General features: G+C 42.3%; 1 protein-coding gene across 2 annotated transcripts in view; it reads right to left on the reverse strand.

Annotated features, from left to right (window-relative positions):
• The window catches only part of SLC38A1 (solute carrier family 38 member 1), a 40,257-nt gene that overhangs the window by 8,048 nt on the left and 7,277 nt on the right, over window positions 1–24,932 (reverse strand). For both annotated transcript variants that reach the window (XR_011336987.1, XM_069852028.1), the window contains exons 2-12: window positions 23,376–23,587; window positions 15,724–15,799; window positions 15,047–15,162; window positions 10,071–10,144; window positions 9,200–9,292; window positions 8,807–8,888; window positions 7,601–7,683; window positions 6,639–6,697; window positions 6,381–6,506; window positions 4,228–4,307; window positions 3,024–3,124 (exon numbers count right to left, since the gene is read on the reverse strand). Coding sequence is in view for 1 of the 2 variants with exons in the window: in XM_069852028.1 (XP_069708129.1) it covers window positions 3,024–3,124; window positions 4,228–4,307; window positions 6,381–6,506; window positions 6,639–6,697; window positions 7,601–7,683; window positions 8,807–8,888; window positions 9,200–9,292; window positions 10,071–10,144; window positions 15,047–15,162; window positions 15,724–15,799; window positions 23,376–23,494 (1,009 nt within the window). In the remaining variant the exon portion in view is untranslated. The remainder of the gene's footprint in view (window positions 1–3,023; window positions 3,125–4,227; window positions 4,308–6,380; window positions 6,507–6,638; window positions 6,698–7,600; window positions 7,684–8,806; window positions 8,889–9,199; window positions 9,293–10,070; window positions 10,145–15,046; window positions 15,163–15,723; window positions 15,800–23,375; window positions 23,588–24,932) is intronic.

Genomic DNA, 24,932 nt, shown 5'->3' on the forward strand with positions numbered 1-24,932 from the left:
GTTAAAACAGTGCCTTGAACCAAATCCTAATGATTTCATTATTCCAGATTAATCCTTTGGAGGCCTGATTTAGGAATGCATCCTAATTCAAGACTGCACATGCCTAAGTCTAAGGTAATTTTCACTGTAGGAAAGACAACAGTGAGACGTACACAAAAGCTTGCTTACATATATACAGCTACAAAAAAAAAGTGCAATAAGCTATTTCTAATTGGGTGCATGGGCTTTTTTTTTTTTTCTTTACTTTTCAAATGATATAAAAATAACCACATGCACTGCGATGGCTGAGCTTAATATAAACTAAAAGTTTTTGAGCTAAATTAGTCTAAACAGCAAATAAACTTCCAGTGAAAAGCAGTGCCCTTTTTCTCAACCAAGAACAAAGCCTATCTCGGGTCAGCTCTCAGCGGGACGCTCTGACATTTGCACTCAAATCCCTTGGCAGCTCCTCTGAGGGCTGCCCTGATGTTTTTTTTCTCTTGAACCTGCCAACCCCCAAGCAGCGCCTGCAGCTCGGCCCCTCACCGGCTGGTGGCCCCAGCAGCCAAGACAAATCACAGGGGGTGCCTAATGGGGAGGTGCCGGTGATATTTTAATACAACCCCCTGCAAAAACATTTCCTTGAAGCTGTGATACATAGTGCAGAGTGGGTCTGCACGTGCTAACCAACAGGAAAACCCAAGTTGCTTGGGGACCTGTGTGTTTGCTTTGTAACCTTTAAATGGGGCTGCTGTTAAGCGCACCACAAAACATACTTGCCCCTTTTTAGGCTCATGTTTTGTTTCTGCCTGCTAATCTTAGAAAGCTAGTGGTAAAATGTAACAGCTCTTAAAACAAAGTCATTAAGGGGAACTCAGCAGCCACGTCTAGTTTAAAATCTTTTGCACTTGGTAAAACTTTGTATATTGCTGGAGGCAGAGAGATCTGTCCTGTGGCGAAATGCCTGCACTCTGCCCCAGGACGCTCTTCTGGGGAGAGACCATGGGTCAACACCACCTACGCAGTGCTTGAATCCCCACTAGGAGAAAGAAACCGCTCTCCCACCTCCCTGCAGAGTAGGAGTGGGGTTTTCAAGCCGGGCACATGCACAGCTTCTGAGACACAGAGCTTACTCTGCTTCTGCAAGCACAGACTGCAACTTCTGTACCGCTCACGGACTGCAGCCAGGTAGGAAGTGAAGGGCAAGGCTTACAGTTGAAGGTCTGTTTTCCTTTCAGCTAGATACACCACAGAGCCCAACCACAGTGTGACCTTTTAGGGGAAGAAAAACACCTCTTTTCTGTAATTCTGCAATGTAAATATAGTCATCACTGCAACACTTTCGAGAACACAGCAAACAGACAAGTACTATTGGTGTAAAGAAGAAATGGCCATAATAAAAATGCTATTCTTGCCCAGGTAAGGGTAGGGAAAAGGGTTAGAAAACTGTAAGCAAACATATGAAAGGTAAGGCCTTGTCAGTCTCAAGGGGAAGAAGGATCAAAATGGAGGAATTTCATATTCCCTCAGTGTCTTTTTTGCTGCCTGTCATGGCACTGGCCCTTGCAGAAGCCCCAGTGGAGCCTCAGAGCTTCCACCCGCGGGCTCTCAGCGCTGGGGAGCAGGGACGCGCCTGACATGGGGAGAGGCACACGAGACACCCCAGGGATTTCTCCGCCATTCCCCCTTGGGAGGGCCAGAAGGACGCAGCCCCTACCTCCTCCATGGACTCCAGACCCTCGTCCTTGAGGGGTGTGGGAGATTCCCAGAGAGGAGCTCCACGGATCTGCCTCCTCAGATCCCTGGGGCAATCACATCAGAATCTCCTCCCTGCCAAAGCGAAGGGGTCCGTGCTGATTTACACCCACTTGCTCCCTGGGGCTGCTAATTTGATGCATTTCTACGAAAATGTGTTAGACAGGAGCAGTTGGATGAGAATGGCTGTTGCTGTTGTCACTTGCAGCGTATTTTCGGGTTTTTTTTTGGAAAATTAGAACAGATGACCTCAGTTACTTCAACACATGCAGACTTAAGGCCTCATAATCAGAATGAGAGCCTGAGAAAAGAAATACGAGATAGGTACATCTTTGAAAAAAAATGCCACATTTCGTATTTACTTATTTTCTTTCTTTTGCAATCTGTGGCAAAGAAAGAACAGTATCATGAGTGAGGAGACTGTAACAAAAAGGTCACATGGAATAGGATGGAGAAGACGCATGACCTTTTGGTGACTCTGAGGTAAAAGGCAAACATCAGCTTTGTCATCTGTCTTGTAACCCCTTTATGGTCCATGGAAAAAGACGCTACTTTTCAACATTCTCACTATATTGGAACATGGGAGTAGCTTCCAGGGCAACATTCATATTTTATCCTACTTTACTTTATAATTGTGCCTTTAGGGCATACGTGTTGCATCCTTTAGCGAGAAAACATAATTTGTTTGTTTCCTTAGGTGAATGGATATGCATGAAAAGAGATGGGGCAAGTCTCAAACACTAAAATAATCATATTTTGGCAGCTGAAGCTTCCCCACCTTCATGGCCTGTTTGTTTAACCAAGACCTGAAGGGGTCGGCTCTAGGGACACAGGGAAAACATTAAGTCCTTGGCCTCTGTGATGAAAGCATCAATAGGAAAATGAAAAAACTGTCATGGCTGATTTGATACTCATTTCCTAGGACCTGCTCTAAAATCTGTCTCATTTTATGGAGATAAGTGCACTGTGGTTATTACCAATGCACACAACATTCAGGTGAGGACCTTGGAACGGAAATCTTAGTGGGGCCCATCTAATCCCCAATTCTGTAAACAACTCTCTCCCTTGTATTTTGAATATGCCTTTTGCAAATACTGCTTTCGCTTGTGCCTTTCATCTACAGGGGAAAAGGAGGAAAGGATTTGTACCTTACATGAAAACTTTACAGGAATTTATTTGCAAAAATATTTTAATGTAAGTGGATGAGATTTTCTTTTCCAGCTGGGACACGCTATTGATTTCACATATATTCCCTTTCTACTTCGATCAGTAAAGAACTGCATACTTACCGTAGAAAGTCAAATAGCCAAATATGGCAGTCATAAAGTACATCACAAACATGGCAAAAAATGAGATATTTGAAACCAACTGCATTTTTTTCTGTGAACGGCTGGAGAAAAGAAAAAAAACACATTAAAATGGTTGGGCTGGACTTTTCAATAGCTTTTTAAAATGCATTAAGTCTTTGCATAAACACTGCAATTCTGAGAAGACTCATGAATGCATTTTCATTTAAAACAGGAATTCATTGACAGCTGCACAAGGAAGAGAAGGGCTAGGGAAATAGACCTTACTTGGGGCTTAAGTCAAGAAATGGTGGGTCTGCCCTGTGGCTCTGCTCTTTGGCCATTCCTGCCTACACAGAGTGAAGGGTGAAACCAGGAATGGCCCTTAAACATTTCAGTAATTAAATTAAAAGGCCAAAATAAAGGAAGAGTAAAATTATACAAAGGAAAACCAAAACATTCTGGATGTTTGCAGAGAAACATTTGCGTACCCATGGGTAAAAAATATTGAATGTACACAGACCACTATAGACCTGTAAAACAGGTTAAACATTTCGTTTTTAGATATTTGTTTTCAAATATTCATCCAACTTTCAAATCCACACAAGGATTCTGTAAATAGGCACTTAGGGACCTTCTGGAGTCCCTTCAAACTCAGCAAGTGGCTGGGACCTGAGGGCACCCATGGGTCTGACTGACCCCAACCTCTCCCCTGAGGCTCATCCCATGGCCCAAAACCCCTTTGCAGCCCCCTGGGGCTGCCTGCGATGTCACAGCAGGGTCCCCACAGCCTTGCCCAGCTGTACTGGTATAGGACATCTAGTACAGGAGAGCCTGAAACCACTTTTTTTCCTGGTAGTGCAACAGATTTTTAGTTGCACTGGAACAAATGCCGTTAGCTGCACACGTGCCTCGCTCCTGTGCCAAGTGAAGAACGGCACTACTTAGCTCTTCCCAGGCTGCTGTGTACTTCCAGAAAAAAATCGCAAAGTATTGCATTATCCTCAACTTCCTTCACGCCCGCTCCAGCAGCACGCCTGGGAGGCCAGATTTCCTAGCTGACAGCCACGCTTGTTGGCTTGTTGGGTGTTATTGAAGCACGTCTCCTCCAAATGGCACAAATGATTCAGAGCACCTCTGTGCTAACATTTTCCATGCAAAACGGTTCAAAACAATTAACTGGCAACAATAAAAGAGAAAGGCTTACTCTTTAAGTTCACTGTAAATCGGGAGAACTGACGGGTGGCACACAAATGCAAAAGCAATGGTAGGCAAAGCGTACACGGTCTGTTCAGAGAGAATTTCAGAAAAGAAATTAGAAAGCGGTATTTCCCTCAGCAACCTGAAGAAATGATCTGTGTTCAACTACCTCAGCTCCCAACTCTCCGGACTCTTCAACCAAGTGTTGAGAGCCTTCAGAGAAAACAGAAGACCTGTCAATTAGCATGTATTTAATGAAATATAGAGAGCAGTGCTCGATCAAGGAGGAGGACAAAGTCTTCGTGTTTGTCACACGAGCACAGTCCTGACTCTGCTCGCAGAGCGCAGTGCTGGATGCCACACGGCTGCTGGTTTTGCTCCCTGGGATGGGTTTCCCTGCCCAGCTACTGCCACCATTACTAGCAAAGCGTTATATATAAAAGGGATGTGTGGTGGGTCACCGCTACACTACCCTGCCTTGGCATGGAGAGGGGCGCGCACTCGTGGTGCTAAGGCTGAAGTCCTGAAGAGGAAGCCCATCTCCAGACTGCAAGAAAAGAGAAGAGGAATGCAGAACTTACAAATAAATGGATATTTCAAGGTACCAGACTGAGTCCCTTCATTTCCCAGGCCAACAAAAGGGCTAGGAGGGCTGTGGAGGGAGCATGCTTTTCCTTGGGGAAAGAGAGAGACCGTTACATCACCAGGAAGCGCAGCAGGCCTCTGGGAGGAACCTCACCCCCTTCTCCACCAAAAACATGAGTGGGTTTCAGTCCTCAGTGTACAGCTAAACTTTACAAATGATCTCAGTGCCCAAGCACTTCCATTCTCCCTCAGAAATGGGCAGAGATCACATGAAAAACAGGTCCTCCTGCGAGGACAAAATGAGTCCATCGCTACACACAGCTCTCCTCAGCCCTCTGAGATCTGTTTGTGCTGGCCACAGGCTTCTGCCTCCCACAGAAGCCATCCTGGGGGACACCCCAGGCCTGACAGATCCAGTAAACACTGGTTCCTTCCTTATCCAGGCCTGTGGCACCTCCTCTCCCTCACTCACAGCATGCTACTGTTGTGGAGCTACCCAGAAGCTGCCTGGACACAGTGCTCGGCAACTGGCTCTAGGTGGCCCTGCTTCAGCAGGTGTGTTGCACCAGGTGGTTCTCCAGAGGTCCCTGCTGACCTCAGATCCTCTGATTCTGTGAAGCTGTCCCCCCTCACACATGTGCCTCCATCAACTCTGTGCCAAATGTGACGCTTAGTGTAGGAAAATAAGACTCTTCTCCTATGTAAACTGTACCTACACTTAAGCTGCTATTGCACACCCAGTTACCTAATCCTTGGTTTGTCATGCCAGATCTGGGCTGATGGCTAAACCCAAACAAAGAAAAGTGCTCAGGTTGCCTTCTTCATGTGAAGCTGGTAGGACGAATTTTAAAGACAACATTTTTTGCACTCAAATGCTATACATGCACATTCCCTATGGATGTGACTGCGACACCCTGAGGACCCTGCCCTGCTGGATAAGGTGTTTAACAAGCACTGCACACCAGCACAGCTGACAGGAGCAATCCTCCTGGGTCCCACAGCTACAGCCAGTTGCTCTTTCACGTTCTCTTGGCACAACTTTTCCTGCAGCTGTGTGGAGATGGAGGAAAGCATCCAGCTGAAAGGCAATCAAATTTTTGCTGGATTAGCTTTCAGCTTTTCCCGATCTAGTTCACCATATGTCTACAGATCTACATACCCCGCCACAAAGAAGTGGTTTGTGTGCAGAAGGACAGAGGGATTACTTCTGGGCTTTGGATGCAGGAATGGCTTACTCAGCTTGTGCTGAACTACAGCCTAAAGGCGCGGTTGCAGCAAGAGTAGTAAGAAATTGGAAAAGAAAACTCTCCCAAAGAAAGCATTTGTTGTCCAGTGGCACCTTGGGCTCACAGGCTTAGAATATTTACTGCTGGGACAGGGCAAGACAGCAAGGAGATACGTTCAACACATCATGTCCATAAAACTGGGCTAGGATACTCATTGTGTGTTCACCACTGGGGTACGAGTGGAAGCAACGAGAATCAGGCCCTACATGATGTCGATCAGATTAGGAACACAGGCTGTAGGTGCATATATTATGTGAATTAAAAATAAGTATTATAAAAAGAAACATACCTTGGAATTAAAGATAACATACTTTGGCTTACACATATGTTCATGTGCTGAGCTATTTGATAGGATAGATGAGGTTGTATTTAGCTCCGATCCGCCACAGGGAATTTGAAACTTCTTGTAAATAACCTAGAACAAGAGCAAAAGACAGCTAATGTCTAAAAATAATAATAAAAAGCAAATTAAAATTAAAACATCAGAGAAATTGTGAATATTTTATCAAATGACTCTCATCCAACAAAGGAAGCAAGCTGAACTTACCACTATCAGGAAAAATACCATGCAGCTTAATGAAAATCCACTGGTATAGCCAAGATAACCTGGAAGAAATTAAAAGGCAATTTCATACAAAATTATTTTATTAGCCATATCTTGGGGTTTACTTCTTTTTGCTGTTTCACAAAAGCTGTCAATGTATTATATTATGCATTTAACACGTATCATGAGCTTCTAGGCAGGACAAAGCATGTCCTATTGCTGTGGGAGTCTCCCATATCGCAAGCCTATTGGTTTTCAGACAGACTTGAGCTTTGCTCTGACCTTATTTGACTTCTCAAGGGTCACCTTTATGGCAGTTTAACTAAATTTACTTTTGACAGGGACTACGATAATTGAAATAAACCTGAGAATGTGCAACTGCAATCAGAATATGACCCAAATTCCCACATTCGAGCCATGTCAGCTGAGTATAGGATATTTTCACAATAGGAACACCCCAACAGGGCTTCAGTGCCAAAATGTGTTACATGGTGTTCAAAAAATACATCATGTACCTAACAGCATCTCTGTGGATTCAATTTGAAAATGTAATCCTCTATACGCATCTTACTTCAAAGCCCAATTAACCTCGCCACTAAAAATTTCAATACTGATAGAAAAGTAAGTTATTTTTTGTAATCTCACGATTTGTGAACTTATTTTTACAGGGTATTCATAAATTAGAGCTTCCTTATGAAATGAGGACCATCTTAACAGTACTTTTTTAAATCAGTTTCCACAGTTGTATGGATGAAACTGGTTTATACTGAGTTCAACTGCTGTGACACTTTAGGCATACTTGTTCCAAGATGCTCAAAATACAGCTTATTCCTGGGCCAGGGAGGCTGCTTAGATTACAATGAGAGCGTATTTTTCTTCATTATAGTTGAGTTGCCAGTGTGGCTGTCAGTGGCATGAAGTCTGCGCTCCTTTATTTTATTCCCACGATGGCATTTGCATCTTACCTAAGTTCTTAAGGAGACATAAAGGGAGGATTATACCAAACGTCACTGTGACAACAAGGACCCGCCCATCCACGTACCATGCCCTGTATAAAACATTAAAAAAAATTGCTGCAGTCACAGAATTATCTTTGGTTTCCTCACCCTACAAGCTCCTACAAAGGGAAAGATGGGGGCATACATATTCAGCCCTTAAAATGTGGCACTGCTCTGACTCAGATATGGTAGATTTTCATAGCCACTAGACAAAATATTACCCTGGCGCTGAGATCAGTGAGCGGGACTGAGAGGCAAAACAACACTCTCTGTAACCTGATATAAGCCACCCTGCCAGGATGAGGAAAGATCATGCAAAGGGTCACACATACAGCACAGTGGGGCAGGAGGGGCTATCACGATTCATTTGCTAAACCATCCAGGCATGTGCCTGGAGCGGCAAACCAGAGTCCTGCAGGCTGGCATGCACTAGCCAGCCCAGGGTTGTATCTAGTTCTAGCAAAGTGTTTTGAATCCTGCTGGAAAGCAAGAAAGAGGAGAAGGGACAGCATTAATGGCATTCTGTATGACCTATTTCCACTGCTCGGTCCAATTTAGTATGAAAGCCAGAGGAATGGGATCTCTACCTTATTGTCATGCTCTACAGCATGCTAGATAACCTACTGTGCAAAGGATATCTACTGCTATAAAGAAATATCACGCTTCTTTTAAGGAAGCTGGTAAATGTCAAGAAGTGGTAAGTGTCAGACATCTAAGCATAATATTCTGCTGTTGTCATACGCTAGTATTGAAGAATTTCATACTATGGACAGTACTTCAGGGGCAAAATCCTATAAGATGCTGAGAACACAGGGAAATACCTAATATTTTAAACTAGCATTGTTCCTAGTATCTTCAAGTGTGGCCTAACACTGTGAAAGACTGGATTCTATGATAAGAGATTCGTATAAATCACAATTCTGCATGAAAACCTGGTGTGCAAATAGAGTAACTACCAATGACGTAATGTTTCATTTTCTATCCATCCTCTTTTCCTTCCCAAAGCTGTCCTGGTTTTTATTAACTCTCTGAGATATTCCTGTGAAAATCTACTTTGAAATAACTAAAGAGTATCCAATTCTTAAAGGCTTTTATAAATGTATGCTCAAATTTATCTACACAATAATAAATTCTACAACTATATATATAATTGCCAAAATGAACACAACTTACGAAAATGTTTCTTCTTTTCCCATTAGAAACTTTATGGCAGAAGGCAGTTCATTTTTGACTATGAAGAGATAGCTCAACATTGCTGGAGGAAGAAGAAAGTCAGTTTAGAAAATGGACAAGATACCTTGTGGAATAAGTACAGAGAAGCATCCTGAAACTTTTCCCACGTTAGCCTCTGCTGACAGAAGACCCTGAACTATGATTGACTGTAAACTACTGATCATTCAGTAATTCAGCACTTTTAAAGGTCTGCATGAAGCGTTAGCCGCAGCTGTGTTGAGGGGAATGAAGATCCCAAGACATCACAGAGAGAAGAAGGAACCTGACTGGCTGGTAGCTGTAACGTTATTAAGATGTTCCTAGTTTTTGTATTTCAGTACCCCTCATCTTTACCTCCAACGTTCTGGAGAGATGTAGATCCAAAGACAATCATTTTTCCTGGGGTACCAAAGACCTGCTCACCCAGCTTTTCATACACCATGCAGCCTACATAAAAAGGAACAAGGGTAAAGGTTACAAATACACCAGTGAAAGCTGTTGAGTTGAAACACAATTCCTTTTCAGTAAACCACCCATCTGTGCAGCCGTACTTGCCCCTTGCAAGTAAATAGAGAGCTCTCTTGTAATTACTACGGCACAAACTTACGTAGGAATGTTTTCTTGACGTCTATAAATGTTGTTGTTGGCTACCAGTCACATTTGAAGTTGAAGCCCTTAATGAGGCTATTACACCCCCTAAATGATTCCGTCTATACCCCTAGTGACATGTTAAGCTCTGATATCACCATCCTGGCAGATCAGGTTGTGGAAGAATGGTTACATTTTACTTCCTTCTAGAAACCCCCCTGCTACACCACAAAGGCTATCAGGAATTTCACAGTAACTATTCAGGATAAACTGTATTTCCAGGTAAGCTACAACATGGGTTAAGTACCATATTTCACTTGCAGTTGTTTTTTTTAATGCAAAGAAACTACATGAGCTGTTCCTTCTAGCTCACTGACTACACCATTTCATGATAGCAGAATTCATGATTAGTAATCAATTTTTCTATTTATAGTGAGGGTCAGATGCTGTTCTCCAATGCCATGACATAAATTCCTGTTAATTCTGGGCTTCTCACCTAAAATATGTTAGACCTTTAGATTTTGTCAGCAAAGTGGTAGAAACTCCAACTTACACAAAACACTTGTCCTTATGTGAGCACTTTTTGCCCTTGCTCTTTACAACTCTAATAAAATAGCATAGTAACATCTTAAATTACCTGTTTCCTTTGAACACACCAGCAAGAGATATATTGAATAAATAGACAGCAGCGTCACTGAGACCAAAAGCAGCCTACAAAAGAATAGAAAATAAAGTTTACTATAAAAGCTACGCTCTAACATTGTGATATGTCATGTCAGGTCATATTCCCATTGACTCTGAGATAGTGTTTATACTCATCTGACAATGCAAAAAGCCCTAAAAATACATGTGATTCACATGCTTTTTGGAGCTCTACCACACCACCATGGAGGTAGAAAGCCCTGCAGGCAGCAGGGTTCAACCAATTAAAACCTAGCACAGCTGCAGAGCTCTGTTAGTGCCTCCCTGTATTGAAGGAAGCAAGAATAAAGATGTCTTTTCAGGTAGGAATAAATATTTAATCAGAGCAGGGATGAACTAGGTATGTGCTTCACCGTTCACTCTCAAGCATTTGTCCTGGAAGCAGAGTGAAAATCTCAAAGGTAAGTCCTCTGTTTAAAGACTTCCATACCAAATGGAAGCATCTTTTCCCAGGACATGTTTCATATGCTACCAAAGGGGTGCCCAAATGACTTTTTATGTGCTTCCCAGTGGCCAAGGAGGTGGAGAAGGAGGGAAGTCCAGGCTTGGCTGACTTTCCTTAGGACTAAAGGCAGAAACCAAAGGCTTATACTTTGTCCTAGCCAGGACTGGTGTTTCCTTACTGATGTCACTCCTGATCTGCTTTGATCCCCAATTTGACTCCACAGAGAAGAACTGCAGGAAGTAATGACCAAACTGTGCAGGGAGTTTGCTGGCACAAATGATAATTAGTCAGTGTTGGGGTCTAAGTGCATAAAAACACATACACTCATTGCTTTATGCCTTTAAGCCAAGCACCATGTGTGCCTTCCCCTCCAACACTCTGACACACAAAGACCTGATGATATTTTCATGATGCGTGTGAAGAGCATTCAGACAATCTGTTGGCAATTCCTCTTTTTATTATGACAACTACCCTCAGGACACTGAGAAAAACAAGCCTAAAATTTAACAGAAAACAAGCTGCTGCCACAAACAGGCAGCAAATCGTCTTTTTCACCGGAATACATAGAAAGAGCAGGATGAGAAGCCTCCTCCTCCAAATTTTTTATTATTTTAGACGAGAAATACTTCACTGGTGAATGACTAACAAGTTTCTTACAGCTAGAGGAGCAGGGAAAAACATGAAGAGGTGACAGGAAGAACTACTCTTTTGCCAATGGAGAATGATGGTTGACAATAACAACACACCCTTTGTACAGCCCAGAGGGTGTTGCTCCTTGGACAGGAGGAGGAGGAGGGAAGGGAGATTGTACTGGTTGAGGTCACTCTGCTCCATTTCTTACAGATTTGCTAAGCCCTACTCCTGCCCAGTGTTCCCTACAGAGCTGTTACACCCCTGTCTGCCTGGAGGCATGGTGCTCCAGTGCTCTCACTCCCAGCCCCAAGTGGCTCCACACGCCAGCATCAAGTCTATTTTAATTTTAAAAGCTCCCGTTTTTCAGGCACTGAGCTCATGGAGCCTTTGCAGTGGTAAAAATAACACTCCCAAGCAGCCAGGTATTTATCTGATCTGTTGTCCTTAGCTCCCCATAGGGTTCTTACAGGGACACTTGGCATTTTCATTAATGCTGTATGAAAAACTTGTTTGTGTTAGGACCGTGTTATGGACAGGGATATTCATGCCAGAACCACCCCTTGGAAAGGAATGAAAACGTCCATGCCACTTGCTCTGCACAAATTCAAAACAGAAGCAGAGGCGCTTGTGCTGCAGTCTCAAAAGCACTCCCTTACTTTTTATTTTGCCTGCTTTTAAAGAAATGCTGGCAGCTATGCAAGCAACCAGCACATGCAAAAGTCACCTCCTCCCAACAAATCCAGAACAAACAGTTTAGGGCAGGGGACTCGTACAGCGCTGAGAGGAACGAACTGTTCCTGCGATGCCACTGCTGTTTTCTCCCAGCTGCCACATTACCAGATCAGCTGAAACATGTGCTGTCCCCAGCCTACTGTGGCGTCCCAGGCTTTAGGGCCAGAACACCTGTGGGACTCGTGCAGTCACCTGCCTTATTGCACAGCTCTGAACCCTTATAAGCTATCAGGTGCAGAAGAGCATGGCAGAGCATGGAGTTTACCACCATACGGTCTTGCAGAGGACTCGTCTGCCAGCCTGCCCTAAACCTCTGGATGAGTTAGGCTGCAGCTTTGTGACTGCTTCCAGTCATTCTTAGTATAAGCAGCTGCATAAAACATTGTGAAATTTCACCTATAGTCTCATGCTACAGCTCACCTAACAAGCCCTTGTGCCTAAGGGTTTTTCAGATCACGTGCAGTGTCACAGTAAACGTAGGCTGAAGGCACCTTGCACTTGGCTGGTCCATATGTCTCTGTGACGTAACTCATCACTGATTCTGGCTCTCCAGGATCAAACCACAGGCAACAACAAGTGTTCCTGCCATCCCTAGGTGCCATCTCTAACTTCCCAAGCCTTTTGTGCAATCCTTCTGCAGCAATATTTTCTCCCTTTTTGCATACAGAAAAGGATATGCTTCCTTGGTCCAGACTGTAGTTATTAATAATACTGTGATGAAGTTCTTCTGAGTTCCTACCTCAGTTGTTTTGCCTAGAAAGCATGACACTTAGCTATGGCACTAAGTTATGCCAATAGGATATGAGAGTATATACTGATTGCCGTGTTCATTCAGCATGTTTTATATTAAGAGCTGATCCAGGTGTGCATGCCAGTGCATGCTTCACACTGCAGGAAGCTGAAAGTTGTGAAAGTGGAATTAGGCTGGGTCTCCTTTATTAGTTATGAAGATGTTCCTTCAATTTTTCCACTTCTGCTTTGTACTTTTCAGGGATGGCGCATGCCAATACTGAATCAAGCAACCTAGACACTCTTCAGCACTATGCTGCTCAAGAGCAAGATATTTAAGTCCTTTCTTCTGTGCAAAATGCAATGAAATATTGCCAGGACTCTAATCACCTGCAAAGCAGAAATGGCTTGAAAATCTACCTGTGACAGCAACAGCACAACTATACATATACAGGAAAAATGTACTGAATGAGAGTGAGAGAAAAGATCTAACACTAATGAACTAGTTTTAACTCTGAGGTTATTGCATGACAAAAGACCATTTAAAGTAGTTCTACTTTCAGGCATAACTGCAGACACCACGGTAGGATCCTGTATCTCCAGGCTTCAAAGCGCAAAGCTCTGCTAGCCTGGCCAGAGAGGTCCTGCTAGCTTCCTTACCTTTGATCTCAGCAGGCTGGTCTACCTCTAGGACAACAGATCTAAAGGCATTATAAAGCTAACAAAAACAATTATCCACTTTTAAAACACTCACAGTTAATTCTGCAGAGAATAATGCTGTTATTTACTGTATAAAATCTCTATATTTGGGTTTGGCACTTTTTTGCACAACGTGATGGGAGATTTAAACACACAATACTCAGGCCAAGATGAGCCCAGTCCCCATCATACATTGTTAGAAGCTTCCCTGTTGTTCACATCACTGCTCTGATTTACTTCACTTAAAAGAACCTGCCATTTTCCATCCCTTAGCGCAAACACGTTTCACATGAAAAACTGCTGAAAGTATGAGAAGAGGATGAGATTACAGAAAACTGAAACATTAAAGTGAAATTGAGGGTGCTCCTTGGCTGAGACACTATTATCACAGACGAGGTAACGAGGCTGAAGAAAGGTAACTTTTTTTTTCTGGATTTCTGATTGCCATCAGAGGGGTGTTTGTCAGAGCACGGCTGGCACATCGCATACAGGTTAGACTACTGGGTAAAAAAAAGCAGGAAAAATAAAATAAAACTCAGACCCTCTGCATAATAAATGTCTAAATGTCTAGAATCCAGCTACTTTATAGCCTAGCTTAGTGACAGCACAATTATGAGATTTTGTACATTCTTAATGTAAATGGATTAACTGCTTGGATTATTCCTAGATTTTACCCAGCCACAGCAAACTGTAAGCTAGCAGCATGGATGTAGCTATCCTGGCACAAAACCCCAGAGCAGATGGCTATATGTACCACTTTGGCCACCCACTCTGCTATACAGAGGGCTCATAACATATATTTCCCCAAAACCTAAGAAGTAACACAATTTCTAGATTTTTAAATTTGACATTCAAGAAACGACACCTCTTTAGAGTAATCTGTAAACTCAATAACTGTGTTGAACACTTCTCAAAGACTGTAAATTATTTTATTTCTTCCCTCAATGAACATTTATCACTGAAATCTGCACATAATTCCCAACTGGTTTCTTAACAATCACTTTTCACAATGAAATGTCTCACATTGCGATCCAGAATAACATAGAATAATACTGTGTCTTACTCATTCACTGGCACCGTTTCATTTTTAAACTATAAAATTCTTTACAAAATGCCTCTTTTTTCCTGGAGTTAAGTACTCTACCTCAACTATTTTTTTTATACTAAAATCTTGGCTATATTTCTTTTGGCTCTCACATAAGAAACCGAAGAAACTGTGGGAGTGAGAAGAAAATATTATATGTAATATATAAAGGAATATAAATACTCTTTTTCTTGGCTAAAGAAAAGTAGTCATTGCACCATGCTCTGACGAAAGCTTTGGAGATCCTGTGACACAAGTAAGAATTAGGTACTTGGTTCACTCTGCACTGCAGCTTTTATTACTGAACAGTTCTGATGTACGTGTAGCTTGTGGAAAAATCACCAGCTAGGCTCAGGTCAATATTAAATAATATGAGCTTAATTATCTCTTGCATTACAAGCAGTGTCTTTTCCAATCGAAAAATTTAACTGAAAAAAAATGTCCAAAACTTGTATCTACCATCTTCAGGCTTGAATGCTGAGCTTGATTACAGAGGGACTGTACATCCTTCTGCTTACTGGCAGTGCATACATTCTTTAAATGCACTGAAACTCCATGGAGATCAGCTACTCACCACATCAATACTTACAAGAAAAGGAGAATCCCTGTGTTGGCCAAAGCAAAAGCAAGACCTAAAATCCCACTGCCCATAATCGCATTGCTGAGGTTGAAGACAGACATCCCCAGTGAAGTAGTTCCTGGGATCTGAAAAAGTAAAGACATGTCAGTAACAGCTTCAAACAGAGCAGGGAAACGTGTCTGTGCTTCAGATTCCATGCTTGTGATAGATCAGATATAAGTAACTACTTGCACAGAAACACTAAAAATTGGTTTGAAAGAGGAAAAAGCGTCACTGAACCCTGTCGCAGCTCTCTGATCACTGTCCTGTAGATTTTGTAAACTGCTGTAAGTGATATAGGCAATACACAACTCATACTACACTTTCAGTTTGAAACCCCATCTTTCAGTACACCCATGAAACATCCTAGACATGATTTATATATTATAAGGCTATAAGAAACCACCAAGACTTCCTGCCTAACAAAAGCAAGAGGGATTTCCTTGCCTCAACTCCACCAAAATGCTTGGGGGTTTTTTGTTTGGTTTTTTTTTTTTTAAGCACCAAGCATAAGTAGTTCCTACTGGAACCTGAATTTCAGTCATGACTGTGTGCACCCAGCACTTTTGAAGACCGTGTGTAAAGGCCCTTCAAATACACAACATGTAGTTCGTTTTGACAGGGAAAAAACATCAAGAGAGACTTACATATTCATCACATTTCTTCTTCTCCAGGTGGCTGTTTGTGAGACTTCTTCTGCTTTCTCTATCCGAAATAAACTTGCTGAAAGAAGTCAGAGGATTTATTTTCAGCAAGTGTTTAGAAAATGTGTATACATTCATTCAATGAGCATCATGTGATCACAAAATTCACAATGTATAAAAAATGTATACAAAGAGGCCAAACTCGTAACTGTTTAGTGAGCCAGACTATGCTTCAGTGGTACCAGAGTACATTAGGCATCAATAAAGATAACTCTAGCACAAGATCACAGTAAAGGTATATATACAGAACGGTCTTCAGGGAGATTTAGTAAAGCAGCAGCATTGAATTTGTGGACAGGAAAATAACTTGTTCGCACAGACAGTAAGAGAAGATACTTCTTGAGGTGTCCTACAGAGGTGCGTGTGACCCCCTGCTCGCAACGCCTGCTGATGTGATTTGTATAAAGCAAGCAGCCATTCTTCATGACTGAGTGGGTCATGTATTCAGTCCCTTTCCCTCACTATCAGGCCCTGAAGGTCCTGTGAACCATGTAGACAAACCAAACAGATATCTTCTTCCTCTCCCCATTGGCCTCAAGACTCCAGGGTGCCAGACTGATTACTACCCTCCTCGCCAGCCTTGAACATCCCAGGCATGCGGCTCACTGGGTGGTGGTGATGACCTCCTCACGGAAGAAAGAAAGCCTAACAACACCAAGAACACTCCGTGTAAAATCAAGTGGCTACAAGTCCTAAGTGGGGAACTTGGACTGGAGCTGCTGCTGGATAGTGAGACCTGGGACCCCCAGGGGGCCAGGGATGGCCCTCCCTCTGTCCTCTGCTTCCTCCAAGGACTGAGGGAGAGACTCATATTCTTTTATATGATTTTTGAGTCTAGATTATGATTGTTACACTAATACAGCAAACCATGTAAGCGGAGGCTCCAGGTGATTAGAAATCATAAGTTATGTTATAAATTCTGTATTATGTTATATATAGATTGTACTACACTGATTCTGCTTGTAGAAATTCTGTGCCATTCTTATAATAAATTCTGTCCTACACTAATCATAATACCCTGTTATGAAAATAAAGCTTCAATTGTAACGACAATTAAGTACCGTCAGCATTCTGCCAAGGATCCCTAAAAGACCCTGTACGTCCTCTCATTGTTGGGTGGCACCGTAGTACCCTGTAAAACCCTAAATTACCACTGTAGGGCTAGCATGGCTGGTGAGAAGAGTAGGAAGAAGTGCTGCATGCAGCCAGCACTGCCGGATTTTCATGTAAGTGTCTTTCAAAACTCAATACTTAATTCACCATAATGCAAAACTAAACACTTCTGTTCAGGGAAATACAGAATAAACAGCTTTTCTTTCTCTGCACCCTTTATTTGTTCTGTGTCCTTGATATATCCACATTTCACAACTTACCATCACCAGAACAAGATTCGCCTCCTGCAGCTGTGTCGGCATCCTTGGGATTTACAACACTTCTGATTTGGATGAGCTGTTATTTTCTCCCAGACCCTTTCTTCAGCAACCATTTTAGTTTGTACAAAGCATTCTTTTAGCTTTTCATCTTTTGATGGTTTATGCACAATTAAGTCCCTGGCATCTTTGTTAATCCACAGATGGTTCTTAGGCTGCACTGGGTAATGCATCAGCCATCATACATCTTAAATACCAAACCAGGGGCTGTCACAGACTGTCAGAGACCCTTTTACTGTAGGTAAATTAAGGTTGCTCTTCTTAAATTAAAACAGGAAAACAACACGCTGAACACAAACAGCAGGACTGCTGCTCCTTTCCCACAGCTGTGATCATCTACTGGCCAGGGATGTATAGTTCAAGCTGTGAATCAAGACTGTGCATCATTTGAGTCCATCCAGTATTTTTCAGGCTGGTAATATAAGTGAACTCACAAAGACAGAGCTCTATCAAACTTCCCTACTACCCTAGTAGTGGCCTAATTACTAGCAAGACATGCTAGCACAGCTTTTAAACGTACGCCAAAATCATGCAGTTACAATACTGCTGACTTGTCTTCCACAGTTTACATATTGGGTCCTGTGTCTTTAACATTTTGAATAATGCATACACATTTTGAGTTTATCCCTTTGACTCCTACCCACTGGTCTTTTTTGATTTCCTTTAGATCAATAAAAAACAACTATAGATTTCTCCTACATTTTTTAAACTACTAACTTCAGCAACTAATTTGCTACAAAATATAGATCCATGCCAGGTTTCCCAGCCTTAACACAGCTGGAATAGATAGCTGAACCTCCCTCACTGTTTTAGGAAGTGAAAAGCAACCACTTCTAAAATAGACTGATCCCAAATTATAACAACTTCCCAAAGCTCACCATGTAGGTATTTCATCATTGTGGAAAAAAATCTCAACCTGATTCAAAGCATGTGCTTTTTTTTTTCATGTCTGTTGAAAACTCATCTCTTGAATGCAGGCAACAGAGTGTGAGTGGTTTGAAAAAGACATTCCGTCTCTCTCTCGAAACACCCCGCAGGCAATTTGTACAGGCAGGAGCACAGAGAAGAGTTTTGTCTCTTTTGGATTTGTAAGTGCTGCTGGGAACATCTGTGGACTTTGCTTTCTTCTGTCATTTATGGAGATCATGTGTCATTTCAGATTTTGTCAGAGTTATGACAGAAGTAACTAGTCTTCTTTCCCCTCTTCTCCTCATCCCTCTGCAGTCGGTCCCCCACTTAATAATTACAAAAATAACGAATTTGTAGATACTATTAATATTGCCACTTGCTATTAAAGTTCAATGGAAATTATTATTAAAGAACTAACACACGATAAAGACAACACTTGAATAATACTGCTGGAATATAAAGTGACCGTGGGACTTTCCATCAGAATGCTTTCGACAGAGTAAACAGCTTCTGCAGAGCTGGTATCTTCTGTGGCCAACAAATGCATTATTTCCTCCTGGATGGGACTTCTAAGAAAACTAATCTGATTTGATAAATTGATCTGAAGCACTTTCTTTTGAGTTAGTCCTACACTAAAATAGACTGTGCCTGTTGTCCAGCCTCTCATCTCCTATTACAAGCTGAGCTTCATCCATCCCACATTTACCATGTCACCCTGCACATATTTCTCCATTTGTGCTGTGTGATGCACACAGGAGGGCTAAGTCAGACACGGGAATGTAGCCTCTGAGCTCCCAAATCACAATGTCTATTGTCTATGAGGTACATAGACATTGTGCCCAGCTTTTTTGCAGGGTGATTCCCAGTCCCTGACTCGCAGCCCCAGGGCAGAAAGCTCAGCAATGCTGCAGTGGTGGGGGGTCCACCTCATTTGGAGGCTGCGCTACATTTGCTATTGCAGCCAACTTAACCTGCAAGTCCAGGCAAGAAGGTTGCCCTGGGACCATGCACGGTAGGTGGTACAGGCATACCGTATGACAGCCTAAGTTTTCCATAAATGGAATGCATTACTGAACTGAAAAAAAAACTAGGGGGAAGGTAATCCAATGGTTCAATGGAAACCAAGCTTCCCAAGATTTTGCTTTTTTAAAAATTTTTTTCATTTCAGAGTGTTCCCCCCCCCAGCTACAGCACACAGAAAGGAACATATGTTGGAATACTGGAATTTCTAGTTAAACTGTGACACATATCTGCTCTGTTTAATAGATGTGCTTAGAAAATGAGGTATTCATTGCCATAGACTGCTGTGTGCTTAACCTTCATAAACACAACACAATTCAAATGAAACGAGTGCTTACTCCAGCCTCTCACAGCACCCCCAAGGACTAGAGGCCATTGTGACAGGTGCTGTGGAAACGTACAGTAGGACCTTCTCTGCCCTCAAAGCCTTGTGACTCTCTGACAAGCATGAAATCCTTTTGCCCTGTTTGTTATCTTCATTTCAGAAACTTTACTCATCATTAAAAGACATAATCTCTTCTTATATATTTCTGCTGTCCTGTTGTGCTTCCTACATCACAACTGAGTGTGAGCAGTTTATACAAAACTTTTCAGGTACATTAACAAAATACCCTGGCCAAAAAATAATCAACTGATCCTTGTGATCCATGAAGTCTCATGGTTAGCTTGGAAAGAATTTCTTCCTCTAATTCTACTCCTGATTTGATTTTTTGCAAAGTAGAAACTTAAGTCATATTGATAAAGTGGTTTCAAAAGGACCATGTTTAACTACGCTTTCCAAATTTAATTTATTAAAGGACTTAAATGAGAAATGCTTGATGAAGGTGATATCCCCGAGCTAACCATTTTGGCTAAGCAGAGTTAGCCAGAAACCATTTAGCCATCTCAGATACGTTTAAACGTAATTAAATTAAAGTGATATCTGACAATGCCTTTAATATTTGTTAGGGGAAGCTAGTTTTGCCAAGATGACAGAACTTTATCCTTAGGCAGCTTCTTAAACTGAGCTCTATCTTAAGCAACAGCAAAGACATCCAGGGCAGGCAGGAACAAGAAATGGAGCAGAAACCTTGGTCTGGCTTACACTATGAAATTTGGACCAGATCTGAGTACACCTACTAACAACCCTGTTAACTGAACAAGAGGTGCTTATAACTTACTAGTAGCTGTAAACCAAGACAGATATTCAGCCTGCAGCTTCCTGAGAGCACTGTTGTCATTACAGATAAGGAGTAGGTCACCTAAATACTGGTTTACAGTTATGTGCAGTGATGTCAAAGTTTTATAGCCAGGATACTCAGTCAAAAGACACAAAAGCCATGTCTTTGATTTGATGCAAGTCTCTAACGGCATTCCCAGAAGAAATACAGCAACTGCATACAAAGAAAAACCTCTCCTAATATAGACCCTTCCAAACAACAACCCCTCCTTCCATACATCTGCACATATAAATGCATATTTAGGCCCACGACAGGCTGGAAATCCAAAGGAAACTAGAGAATTCTTTTCCAAGATCAAGAAATATTTGGAGTTTAAGATCAGGCCTGGAATCAGCTCCTCACTGGTGTAACTTCCCCAAAAGTCCCTTAAAAACTCTGCTCTATGATGAGCTTGAAAAATTATGCACTGGGAGAAAAAAAATATTTAAAATGAAATACAGAGTGCAGAATCAAACAGGTTGAAACAACAAAAAAATAGTTGAAAATTACAGATCTAATCTAAAGTTTGAGCGAAATCAACAGAAAAAATCCCACTAATCTTGATGGACTTCAGTCTTTCACAAGGTCTCATGCTTCGTACTGGCAGCGCAAAATGTGTTCTTCTACACACCCATTAACCTCTTGTTCTATGGAGATAGGGTGTTTGTCAAAACAGTTATAGAATGGAAATAACCGCATCTTTCCAGGCTGGATTTGGTGAGGCATCCAGAGCAGGGTCTGCCTGTGTGCTAGTCACCTGTGTCAGCGCTCGCACAGGGCACAAGCCCTGGGAGGCTCAGCCCCAGCTGCAGGTGATGCTGACAGGCCTGCGCTGGTGCCAACGCGCTGCTGTGCTGGAAGCCCTGGTCAGTGCCAGCCCTCTTGGTTTAGACGCGGAGGGTGATATGAACCCATCAGGAAACATAGGGGAAAATATTCATGTATGGGAGGCGTGAATAAGTAGCTAGCCCGTGAGCACCTCGGCAGACAGGTAACAGCCATAACGGGCTACATCATACAACCTAACGATGCTCTGCAGAGGAAAAACATTATCCATAGAGGAGTGGATATGTTCACTGTGGGATATGTTCATCTGCCCTACAAGCCAGGACAGTAATTAGTCTGTCTGAGTTTGTGACACTCTCTCCTCAACCCACTTTCCTTCTTTTCCCTTTGCAGGCACTCTGGATCCAACCCAGACCTTGCCACGCTTACTACACCCTAACTCCACAAAGCACATGGACACTGCTGAAGTACGAGCACACACAGCACGCTGTCCCCCACCCTCCATAAACATTCACTGAAAGATGAAGTACTAACAGGTTTTTTCCCCTGTAACGGTTACTGGTGGCACCAGCCAAAGTGCTGGGGAGGTGCAGCCAGCCTGGTACAGCCACTCCTTCTGCTCTCAAGGATATAAATCCCTAGCAGGCTCCAGGGAGTGAATTTACGACTCTCAGCCTCTAAGCTCCCTTGTCTCGTGAAGTGAGCCAGCAGGAAAGCAAGCAGGTTCATACTGGGACTGTTTTGTTTTGGCAAAACTGGTGGAGTTTTTTTTTTTTCCTTGTTCTTGCCTCTTCTTTCCTTTCCTTTTTATTTATTTTTTTTTTTTTACAGAAGTGGTTTGTGTTTTGTTTTGGAACTTTTCATCAAAGCAGTTGCATCAGAAAATTCCTGACTAGCTCTCATCTTCACCAGTGCAGCTGCGTTGTGGTCGCATCATTACACAGCGCAGCTGGTGACTGCCCCAGGACTTCCCCTGAGTGGGTGGCAGGGGCTGACACCCTCCTGCTGCGGGGGATTCGTCCACACTGCCAGTCAGGGCCCCCTGCTCGGTCCCAGGGTACGGCCAGATGGTTTTGCTATGTGCATGGTATGGCCAACGCTGGGTGCTTATTCCCACACCTGCTGCCAAGCTCCCTGTCCACCTGCACAACCACGAGAGCCACACAACTCTACACTCGAGAAAAAACAGCTCTTAATTTTGTTTTCACACCAGAAAGCAAGTTTCTTCAGGTAGCCAGAAAAGCTGCTGCCAAAAGGAAGAAAAGGCAAGAGAAGAGGTTTTTAAAGGCCATAAACACAGGCAGCGGCAGCCCAGCAGTAAAGGTGCAGGATGATGTGGTGGCAAAGGATTTCCAGCCACACCAGTGCTGGGCTGGGTTTCCACGCAGGCACCGGCTGGCTTATATACTCCACCACAGTTTGCAGTATTTGAACAGGAAGTTTGATCAAAAACCAACTTCTTGTTTTACAGCTCAGAAAACTGAAACAGTCCATCGGAAGGTCTTTGCTGTAAGCACAACGGCTCAGCACCTGTAGGAGGCTGGTAGGAAAGCCTGAAGAACAATTCTCAGGCTGAGCAGGCTGCTCTTTGAAATAACCGTGCAGCTTACAGGAAAAGTCTACAGCCTAATTTAAGCAAACATAATGATTTTCACCAATGTTGATATATAGATTAATTTTTTAAACCCGACAGTAATTAGATATATGTCTCTGTTTTACGGTCCTCCTGCTCTCTTTGCTTCAGGGAGTGACAGCCACTGCCCACCTTACCTTGACCAATTGCAAACATGGACTGAGACTACAACTGCTGCCAACAACACCAGCTGTAAATCTCCAGAGGCTTGGGTGCATGGAGGTGGCCAGGCAGGTTAAAATTGTCATATCACATATCAAAAGTCAACAAAGTGATTTGCCCCCAGTTATGCCACAGGTGTAATTGTATTAGTTACTATTACTTTTTTGCTGTGTGCAAGCTGACATTTAAAAATGTTGGCTTTTTACTACGTTATATGTTTGTGCATTTTATTAGACTAATTTCAAAGATTCAGAATGATGAATAAATTGCCACTCTGTTTGCTTTATCTGCTGTTGCAGCCTATGCCCAACAGATGTCACATATGAAATTCAAATTACATCTTCAAATGGAGCATGACTTGGTAATGAATAATTCAAGACATATACTGAAAATTAAAATGCTGTTTTTAAATAGTGTGTTTCTTAGCACAGGCAGTGTCAGTGGAAAAATACGCACCTATTTATCTGGCCATTTTCCACCTCTGTGAAATCATTTGAATCATTGCTGATGTTATCATCTTCAGGAACAGTCATATTCTGCAGTTCAGTCAGTTCTAATCCAGCTTTGAAAGGCATCCTGGGTGAGGACTGTACTTATCCAAGTGTTTTTCCAAATATTAGTGTTCGGTTGGTATCTATTGAGTAAAGGGCAGCCACGGTGTCAGCAAACTAAATAAAACACAAGAAAAAAAAAACCCAAATGTATACCACCAACAGTAGGCAATATCTCCAGAAGAAACCAATGAAACCTGGATGAGAGGGACCATCCTTACCAACTTATTTTGTATTGTTAGGAAGACCTCAGGTTATAACCTAAATGCATTGCAGAACAGTAGAAACCTTATATGCCTTAGTAAGATTGATTTCATTAACCTTACAAATTGACTCAGTCCTGCAACGAACTGCTGAAGATGTTATTTGTATTTACAACCTAGTGAGCAAACCAATCGTATTTGTTTCAGGAAAAAGATTAACGACCTACAAATTAAGAAATAAAAATGATTTGCTTGTTCAAGTCCAATTTCAATATTCATCTTCTGTATGTTCTCCAAGTTGCCCCTTAAAAATATAAAATATCTTGTGTCCATGCTGTTGCATCGACACAAGTACATAAGTGCATAAGTGGATGGAACAGAGGATAGAGTTACCCCAGTACTCTGGTCTACTAATATCTGCATTCCAGATGTTTGAATATGTTAAGGATTTTTGGTGAAGCGGATGTGCAGAGGATGCTTTGTGTATGGTTAAACTTGTTCTGAACAAGTTCAGAAACAGACAGAATCAAATCCCTAGGCTCATATATCGTAGGAAGAAAGAGTAAAGTATATCTTGTGTCAAGCAGTTATTATCTAAAGATCAGATGATCTCTCCTCTGATAGAAGTGTTGCTTAAAAGCACAAAGAATAACACCAAAGGCAGATCAGACAAGTCTGCTACAGTGACACATTTCCTTATCAGCAATGCAAATCAACTGAAAGACCAATAATTTCCAGACTCCGACCACCCTTGGCTGAGCTACAACTCCAGCGTGGCGCTGAGGCAACAGGATGTTATTCACAAATGTGCTCCTGCACCACAACTGTTTCAATTCCCATTTTGTGAATGAATTTTCTGCAATATTGCCGAATTCACCCTGGGGTACGTGGTAAATGCTCAGATGACAGATTAATCGGGGGATATTTTAAAATTCTCAGGGCTACCTCAAAACCATCAAACTGCTCTCATGCAATCAAAAAACTGTAGGAGCATCCTTGGCTCTTGCAGGGGACTGTTGAGGCAGGAGGACATAGTTCACTTGTTCAGTTATAACACCTGCCTGTTTCAAATTGAATTTATAGGACCCAGTACTTCTGACTTATACCACATCCCCACCATGCAGAAAACACCTCTGCAAATGCACTTTTTTTCCTTGTAAATACTTTCTCAGAAATGTAATTTTACCTTGAAGTTTATATGTGCTCTTAATGCTCCCTCAAGAGCCCAAACTGTCCAAATTTTAGGTGCAAAGTTTAAA

The sequence above is a fragment of the Phaenicophaeus curvirostris genome, chromosome 1 (assembly GCF_032191515.1).
Source record: "Phaenicophaeus curvirostris isolate KB17595 chromosome 1, BPBGC_Pcur_1.0, whole genome shotgun sequence".
Lineage (NCBI taxonomy): Eukaryota > Metazoa > Chordata > Aves > Cuculiformes > Cuculidae > Phaenicophaeus > Phaenicophaeus curvirostris.